The following is a 9,574-nucleotide window of genomic DNA, read 5'->3' on the forward strand; positions in this document are numbered from 1 at the left end:
GATTTATTTTTTGATTGTTTTCTAGTTACTTTTTCCAGGTATGAGCCACATTTGTGGTGCTGTGAGCTGTTGGCATGACTAGTGGCACAGCAGCTGAAGTGTCAAAGTGGTGCAAGGGAGAGAATTCAGAGTTGGGAGTCTGAGTTTAGATTTGTATAAGGTACAATCTTTGTCTACTTACACTCATCACTTTCTTTTAAAGGTGGCTTAAGTTAGTAGTGGCTATTTAAACAACTCTGAACCATGAATTACTTTCTCTTGGCCTGTGGACTATAATGTGAACTATCCCTTTAATGTAGAATGTCTTTCCTTGAAATAAAGGTCTGCGGCTGTCACTTCAGTCGTATGAATCATTAACCCCACCTTCCTAGCAAAGTGATCAGATCTCCATTAATGGCTATATGTTGTAAGGAAATAATTCTGGTTTTTTTGTCAACAGTTACTCAATGGACCCTTACTTTGATTCTATTTTCTGTGAGTGGACTGGTTAATTTTTTGATGCAATAAAAAATAAGTATTATCTACTACAGGAATGTTCTGCTGTGTTGTACTATGAAACGTAACAGCACAATATATAACAATTGTACAGCATTATTACTCTGGCATTTCTCCATGGCTACATCTAGATAGACATATCAATTCATCTACTCTTGGAGGACAATGGTATTTATCAAAAACACATCTTTATAGTTAAAATTTCAAGCTAAAACTCCATTGTTAGTGAGTTAGGGTTAGAGAGAAAACGGCAGTGAAGACGAGGTGGTGAGACTCATAAACGTAGGCACACACACGTCACGTCATATGAGCATCACTCACAAACTTTCAAATATGACACACCAATTGTGAATTAGAGAAAATGAAATGATTGACCATAAACAAAGTAATCTGCAGGCTTTTATTAACACAACATACACAGTAGGTTTAGGTGTCTGTACATCAGGAGAAAAAACAAAAACAAAGTTCTGTGACAGAAATATTCTGAGACTTCCCTAGTGTGGGGTAACTTCTTCTCTTTCACCAACTTACTCGTTCATTTATTCAATCATTCACACTAACACACATATACTCTTTCACACTTGTTCAATCACTCATACAAGTACACTCTCACCGCTTTCAAAATAACTAATTAATTCACTCATTGAACTCTGGGAATCACTCCATCCCTCTGCCCAGGCAGTAGAATGATATGACCACACACTTCAGAGTCCGTCCATTGCAGTGTACTATAGTAGGTGGTATACACATACTGTGTGTGTGTGTGTGTGTGTGTGTGTGTGTGTGTGTGTGTGTGTGTGTATGTGTGTGTGTGTGTATGTGTGTGTGTGTGTTTTGGTCAGTCCTCCTCCTTCTCGATGTAGGATTTGCTGGCAGAGCGTGTGATCTGCCTGGCCAGGTACCTATCTCTGGCTGAGCTCACAGTCTGTTCACTGCTGCGCTTGGCAAATTTACTAACCGTAGCCCCCTCCTCCCCTTCTCCCTCCTTCTCCACCTTCTCTTTTCCCTGTTTCTCCTTTCTGTCTTCTCCCTCCATCTCCTCCTCCCTCTTCTCTTTATCCATCTCTTCTGTCTTTATAGTCTTCTCCTTCTCTCCTTCCCTGCTCGTCTCTTTCTCCCTGCCCTTCTCTTTCCCTTTCTCCTCATCCAGCTCCCTCTTTCTTTCTTTCTCTCCATTCTTCTCCCTCTCTCTGTCTTTTGAGCTCCTTTCTCTCTTCCCATGCCTCTCCTTATCTCTCCTCCCCCTGTTCCTGTCCTCCTCTCTGTCACGATCTCTTTCCCTGTCCCTCTTTCGATCCTTCTCGTCTCTCCGTCCCCCGTGCCTGTCCTCCCTCTCTCTGTCCCTTTCTCTATCCCTTTCTCTGTCCCTTTCCCTATCCCTCCCTCTGTCTCTCTCTCTGTCTCTGTGGCCCTTCTTCTCTCTCTCTCGCTCCTTCTCTTTCTCCTTGTCCTCTCCACTTCCTGAGGATGGAGATCTCTGTCTGTACTGGCGTTTGGTGGTGGAGCCGGGGGCGGGTTTGCTGAAGCCAGCCTTCTGGTCCTGCCCCTCTTCGCTGTCGCTATGGGAACTAGGCACACGGTCACGGGAGGGAGGAGAGGGAGGGGGGGGTGACCCCTCTGTGGCCTTAGCTGCCTTTGAACTCTGATCCCTGCAGAGGTAGAGAAAGACAGAAAAGGAGAAAGGGATTTTCAATTCAAATTTACTGTACATTTGTTACTGTTGTGTGTGAGTGTATGAGAAAGAGACACTTTGTGTGTTTGTGTGTGTGTGTGTGTGTGTGTGCGGCTGGACTCAGACCTCGGTGCTGAGCGGTCTGGTATCTTCTCCTCTCCCACCGTCTGGTTGAGCAAGTGTCGGTAGAATCCACTAAGGTCCTTCTGCTTCTTCACATCCAGGGCAGCTGAACACACAGACACATACTCATATTTCTTTCAGATCCACAGAGAAACATTTAAGAAAAGAAAAAAAAGCCCCCCAAAACAACTTCTAAAAATTGCAAAAGAGAAAATAAAGTTACACACACAACACACACACACACACACACACACACACACACACACACACACACACACACACACACACACACACACACGTCTTACCCTCCAGTGCTGCCTCTCTCTTCTCTCTCTCCTCCTCCTCCTTCCTCTCCTGCAGTTTCTGCCTGTAGGCAGAGGTGACATAGGCCTCTTTGTCAGCAAACTGCTGTCCCTCAGTCTCTCTCTCCTTTTGGATCTTCCTCTCATCTCTCCGTTCCTGCTCCTTCTTTCTCTCCTCCACCGCTCGCATCAGCTGGTTAATGTACTTTGGCTACAGAGAGAGAGAGAGAAATAAGCAAGTGAGGCAAAGGAGCAAAAAAGCATAGAAGGTTGTCTGTGAGTTTGAGTAAGAGGAGAACAGAAGCAAGAGTTCTCACAAAAGTTGTGAAAAGGTTTTAAAAATTTGTGGAAAGAGATATTGGGGTAAGAAATAATTGGTGTGTTGAGGATTAAAAGATTAGGACTTAATTCGAGCCATCAGGACACTGGTAACAAAATGAGGGGTGGTAAAGCTGAAGTCAGACAGGTGTTGAGGCAGTGGCTGGTTCGGATTTGTTTTGGGACAGGATATACAGTATAATGTACCTTCCTGTCTGTCCCTCCTAGCACTTTCTTGCTGTTCTCCAGCCGCTGTTTCTGAATGTCGTCATAGACACCATCGTAATCATATACACTGCTGTCCTGCTCCAGGGCTTTATGCATCTCCAGACGAGTCTGACACAGACACGGACATAAAAATAGAGAGAGGTAGGTGTCATAAAATTCAGGAATTTGTAGTGATGTTGCTGATGAAAAATGTGTTGTTCAAAATAGCTGAACTGTTGTTGGGTACCAACAGCTTTTCTATTGAAATACTGTCCATACTTTATTCCCTATGATATTCTACAGAAATCCAGCACCCAAACAGTACTGTTGTTCTTTACAATAGATAACTACTCTACACAGCCGTTCCTTTCAACCCTTCCTCTTCAGTCTCACCTGCTTCATCATCCTCTTCTTAATAGCCTCCTTCTGCAAACTTTCACCAACCGAGGTCTGAAATACAGGATCACAAAACATCACTTACAGTAGAGCTTTGATCTACTTTGCAACAATGGACAAATGTACTGACGTACAGGGGCTGCACCAATGTAAATAGATATGATACTAGATCTATGTCCCAACAGCTTACATAATTGGCAAAAGCTCCCTAACAAAAGATGTGTGTTCTTACCTCATCATCAGAGTCATCCCCAAAGATAGAGGGTCTGGGCAGGGCAGGCTGCTTTGATGTGCTCTTCTGGGACAAAATCAGCCCATACCTGGGGACAGAAATGTCATTATTCATCTTTATGACGTTTGGAAGATACATTAGTTGTGAATTCCCCCCCATGTAGAATAGAGCTCTTCATTTTTGGTTCACTTGATTGTAGCTTGTATCTAAAAAGATATCTATGCAAACGTGTGTGTGGCCGGAGGAGGGTTGATGCAAAGTGGATTTCTGAGCATGACAGACATTGAATGCAGGTGACAGGTCTACTCATCCATTCAACTATGACAGGTTGACTTTAAAGTTGTAAGACTCCGAGACAGTATAACTGTTCTCAACATTTTTGTCACTGACCCAGAAGTGGTTGCATGGCTAGCGAACGTACATGCATTGGCGACATCATGTCACCTAGCCCTGATATGACTAGCCTCAAATGGTAGGTTTGTAGGATAGACAAACCAGAGAAATGGAAATGACGAGGAGAAACAACAACAGCTGGATCTAATTGTAAATAATTGTATGAGTTGGATCGATAGATAAGCATATTGCATACAAATATCACTGTCAAATACTAACTACTCACTGTTTACCAGGGACCGCCATCTTGCTCAATCGTGAGCCAACTGCTACCAGTCACGGCAGATTCGCTGGTATAGTAATATTGAGAAAACCCACACATTATCGTATGGTTTTACAAAATCAGAGCGTACATAGTTACATCATATAGAAGCCTCTGTTTGATTACATAGGCCATTTCCATTCTGAATAAGACCTATCGCTGTTTGGCGAAAGTACAGATGAACTTCACGAAGTCTAAATTGCATTGACAGGTTACGCTGTCTTCCAATAGATGGCGACATTGCAATATTTTTCCATTACATCACTACCCTAGCCACTCCTCTGTTAGGTGGAAAGGTATAAGCAATATGGTAATTTCTCCACTTTGTTTTCTGATAGTCCAGGTGGAATTATCACTTTATTGTTTATGCCTATCCAATCCTTTCAGATTTACAGTATGGTGTAGTAGGGGGTGATTTAGAATTCAGCAAGTGTCCAACACTGATGACAGATTCTGTGTTCCAATCTAAATCGATCTAAATCCGTTTTATCTCCTCGTCTCTTCCTATGCTTTTGACCTTGGCTAGTGCAGGGTCATAAAGTAAACGAAATGGGGAAAAGCATGAACTCAAAAACCACTGATGCAGTCACAGACCTAAATCCTTGAATCATGATCCACCAGACTAGATACAATTAGAAAAGGAACTTTCTGTGCTTGCTCAGCTGGCTAAAAGTATGATAGTGGACAAGTTTACATAATGAGATAGTTATGAAATATCTATAGTTATAATATCAACATGTGTACAGTAAACGCGTTGCCCTTCATGAATGATGTAGCGCCCCTCTATAAAAGGAAAGTGATGGAGAAACCTGTGAATGAAGCAAGACGTTTATCCATAAACGTTTTACTTTGACACTCTGGTTGTCTGTGTTTTACAGTACTGTGTCCCTGTTGTGCACAGAGAGGGCTTTTCTCTTTTCTCTTTGTGCGATCACCTTCTGTGACCAAAGAGAAAATTAATTTGGACGCCATTAGGCTACTATCACACTAACTCTGTATTGATATAAGACGCCCTTACTTCAAACACAAATTTCACCAATCGGCGAAGACAAAATATTGCACAGCCAATATTTCCATCAGTCTTGCTTCTTACAGGTCTGCGTTGATTTCTCAAAATATTATTCCTAAATGTACTGACTTAGACAAAATATTTGCACAGACAAATGATCTGGCTATAAACCTATAAACCTAACTTACACAACACTGGTTTCCATATTGACAGCCCTATAGGCCAAGTGTCGGTATTAAATTATGCTGAATAACAGACTTCACTTTAAATATTATTCCCAAATTCGTTAGGCTAGACCTACTGCATTAGGCTATACTTCTACAGCTGCATTCGTAGCCAGACTGAAAAGTTACTGGAACATGTAGTGCTTATTTGATTCATTGTCAGTCTTGCTTCTTACAAAAAATATTATTCTCAAATTCGTTAGGCTATAGGCTATAGGCATTAAGGCTACACTCCTAGCTCTTCACTTTGCATGCTATCATGACGTTTTTAATGATGAATCGGCATCACCTCGAAACGCCTAAACAATCTCTATGGCAAGACACATATTTCACCACAGTTTAATCAAAATTGTCCTTGTGTTGTCGGAGATAAAGTGTGTGACATACGTACGGACAGAATTTTGTGACATACGAACGAACAGAGATCGAATCATAGACCTCTCCCCGATTTCAACATGGGGGACAATAAGCTTTTGGTGACTATTGAAATCCATGTTGAATTGTACAATATGAACAGAATCAAAAAGATGTCTTCAGGGTTCTTAATTTACAGTTTTCTGAACATTATGAAGTTGGTTTAGTGTTCCTATTTTCAAAAGTATGAACAGTAGGGTTCTATATATTGCAAAGACCCTGGGGGTTAGTGGTCTCTAAGACAGAGGAACATAAGAAACTTGCTAGTCAATTAATTAGCAAATTGTTCACTAGCAATAGTGATATTAGCTATCTTCCAATGGATGTTTTTATCCATTACAAAGCAGTTGTAGGACTATTGGCAACATGAGGTGTTGAACATTTTGACAACATTCGCGTAATTCATCTTATGAAACGAACTTGTTAATCTAAAACTAGTTGCTATGTAATGACCGCCATTAACCTCCAATAAATGGCTACGTTCCGGTTTTAAGTTAAGTTTAGTTTTTAACACCATGTTAACTTATGGGACTTTTTGGAGTTACAAAAAGTTAAATACTTTTAAAAGTACAATAGGTAACAGAATGATTTTTTTGTTTGTTTGTTTACTTCATTTGGAGCTTTCAGCACATTTTAAAGTTGGTTTGGAGTGTGTCCCTTAAACGGTGTAAGAACAGCATTGTTCCAAAAACTGATCTTTTTGCTGAAGCAAGCCCACTAATTAAGTAAAACGAAGAACGCTTCGAAAGCACACTAAATATTCCATCCTTACAAATAAAAATATAATAAAATATAATAGGTTGCTTGGTTTATGTCTCAATATTCCTCCTGTGCATTGTAATGTTTGGCTTTCCACCATTCTATATCTTTAATTAATAATCCTGGGCTCTCTCTCCCTCCTGAGGTGTCACTCTGTCTCGGATCAGAGAGTTCACCTATGATTAAAGTTGTAGCTTTGGATTTCTCCGGTTGTTAACCCTGAGTGACTCTAAATCCAAGCACCAGCATTATCCTTGTCATAATCTCAATTTCATCTCCGCTGCTCTCACTGCTAATCCCCTCACACAGAGACTGCAGAAACAAACACTAATGTCTATCAAGCACACTCTCTGTCATGGATGGATGGACAGACGGACAGACACATAGTTATAGATAGGCAGACAGACAGATATACAGTATATACTACCGACTGGAGCACTAGTCTCCTGGCAGTGCTGTGTGTGTGTGTGTGTGTGTGTGTGTGTGTGTGTGTGTGTGTAACCGTGGGAAACAAGAAAGTGAGTCCATGTAAACAAATAGTGTGTGTGTATGAGAGAAAGAGAGAGAGAGACAGAGGGTAAGAGGGCGGGGCTAGTCATTACTTAAACATGAGCCTGTGGGTTGAGATGATTGTGTGTGTGTGTGTGTGTGTGTGTGTGTGTGTGTGTGTGTGTGTGTGTGTGTGTGTGTGTGTGTGTGTGTGTGTGTGTGTGTGTGTGTGTGTGTGTATGTGTGTGTGCGTGCGTGCATGCTTGTCTAACTATTAATTTACATGTTGTCACATTGTCTTAGTCTGTGCGTGACACAATAAGGAAGCAATACTTTTGACCCAATGCAATATGCATAATACATATTGTACGAAACAATACAACAACAAAATGAAGACGCTGGGTGGCTGTTGTGTTGGGGCTGTGTACAATAACAGTTTTGTATGGGTGTTAGAATTAATTATCAAATATTTGTACTCTCCATCTGTCATTACAGATGAAGAAGAAAAAACAATCACAGTGAAAAAACATAATTTGTCTTCTTGTTTCTGAGATATTTGTTCATGCGTGTTGATATAACGTTACATGGTTGCCTCTGTCAGTGTTTGCCTCTGTCAGTGTTTGTATTAGTAGTCTGAAACCTAATTATGTCTAAGAGAAAACCTGTTTGTATTTTGCTACAGAATCATAAATAGACACAAAACATTTATTTATGGCATTTAGCAGACGCCTTTATTCAAAGCGAAAACACAAAACACAAAACACACATTTCTATAAAGCAAGACATACAGGACCCACTACAATGTACTGTTTACTGTGGGACAAGACTGGGGCTGTGTCTAGTAGAAAAGGGATTGCTTTACCTGACATAGATGACAGATAAAAAAGGTCAATGTTCAATTAAAAAAAAAAGTTAAAATTGAATATTTGAAAGAAAGAAAGGTAAGTAACCTATGCTTTCCCTTCTTCTAAGCCTAAACTCTAATATTAGTGCAGGTGAAGGAGAGGAGACAAGGAGAGGGAGCCACTATTCAGATGCATCCAGGGTTCGGGCAGAGATGGTATATTTAAGCGGCTTTGGTTATGGGTAAGAGGCCACACAGGAAGAGGAAATGGAGGTTGGCGGAGGTGATGACACACTTCCTGCTGACATAACAGTTGTGTGAGGTTTGGAGTTGGATGGAGTTGCTCCTACAGATGCTGGTCTGCCTGTCTATTTTTGATTTTCTCCATAATGATTAGGCTTAAAGAGCAATTTTTAAGTTAGTGGGTATTTGAACTTGAGGAGTGAGTTTACCATCTCAACTTGGTTACACAGGCTCAGACAGGCAGTTTGTCCCACATCAGTCCTGACATACTCTCGTTATCCCTCTATCCCCAGTTACTGCATGAAAGGGTGAACTGGATAATGGAAGCCTACGCATCCTACTGGATATGCAGTGATCCATAGTCTTGGGGACCCATTGTGTGTAGCCTGTCTGGGGTTGCCATTTCAATCAGTTTGTTACTACCGTAAGTGGGTGATTTTGCAACTACAGGCTTTTTTGTGTGTCTCCGGGGTAGATTTGAAAGAAAAAAATGATCTTTATGATTTTTTTCTTTTACATATATTAAGTTGACACAAAATAAAATTTGCTGGTTTTGTTGCTTTTTTAATACAAAATGCACTTGTCTCACATTATATCATTATATGCTAGCTGTTCAACTGGACTTAGCATGCTAGAAGTTCTGCCATTTGTGACCAACAAATGTGAAAATGTCATTCCCATCACGTCATTCCCATCACATTTAGGCATGAAAATGCTCAATACATATGCTTAAGAATGGTCTAAAATACACAAACAAATTCATATGCAATTTGATATTTCATATACTTAAACACAATTTCTCTAATTTAATTTTCAACTAAAATGTATTGTTTTATGATGTGATGGTAATGACATTTGCCCTTTGACCAATCTATATACACATCTAGAATTCTTAAATAGTACGGTCTCAGCCACTAACAGATAATGTTTCCAGACAGAGTGAATACAATTTTCAAATATATAAAAAGCTGTTTAATGTTCAGTTTAGTTTCTAGACATTTTAACAGCTTAGTAGTGCCCGTAGCTGCAGAATCATCCAACTACAGTATTTGAATGAGGTGACTGAGTTGTGTGCAGAAATCTGCTTAGTTTCACTGCACACAAAGGGTTAATCGGAATTGACAGCTGGTGGTTGAAGCGCATGCGCTTACAGTCAATATAGAGGAAGCAGCCGGGGAGTAGCTGCCTGCCT

The 9,574-nt window shown here is 40.6% G+C and overlaps 1 protein-coding gene across 1 annotated transcript; it reads right to left on the reverse strand.

The window, feature by feature from the left end:
* Nucleotides 1-881: 881 nt before the first annotated feature.
* nsrp1 (nuclear speckle splicing regulatory protein 1) lies at nt 882-4,392 on the reverse strand. The gene is made up of 7 exons (XM_083695391.1): nt 4,365-4,392; nt 3,746-3,833; nt 3,511-3,567; nt 3,118-3,246; nt 2,596-2,803; nt 2,294-2,396; nt 882-2,144 (listed from the first exon to the last, which is right to left on the reverse strand). Exons 1-7 carry the CDS (start codon nt 4,382-4,384, stop codon nt 1,334-1,336), a joined length of 1,416 nt encoding a protein of 471 aa, XP_083551517.1. The 5' UTR covers nt 4,385-4,392; the 3' UTR covers nt 882-1,333.
* Between the last annotated feature and the right edge of the window lie 5,182 nt (nt 4,393-9,574).

The sequence above is a fragment of the Argentina silus genome, assembly GCF_951799395.1.
Source record: "Argentina silus genome assembly, chromosome: 2".
NCBI lineage: Eukaryota > Metazoa > Chordata > Actinopteri > Argentiniformes > Argentinidae > Argentina > Argentina silus.

Coding starts and splice junctions, on each gene's coding strand:
- nsrp1 (XM_083695391.1), bottom strand. CDS start 4,384: ATGGCGGTCCCTGGTAAACA. Junction 2,397..2,595: donor GAGAGAGGCAGCACTGGAGG/GTAAGACGTGTG, acceptor CTGTGTGTTCAG/CTGCCCTGGATGTGAAGAAG. Junction 2,145..2,293: donor CCAGACCGCTCAGCACCGAG/GTCTGAGTCCAG, acceptor CTACCTCTGCAG/GGATCAGAGTTCAAAGGCAG.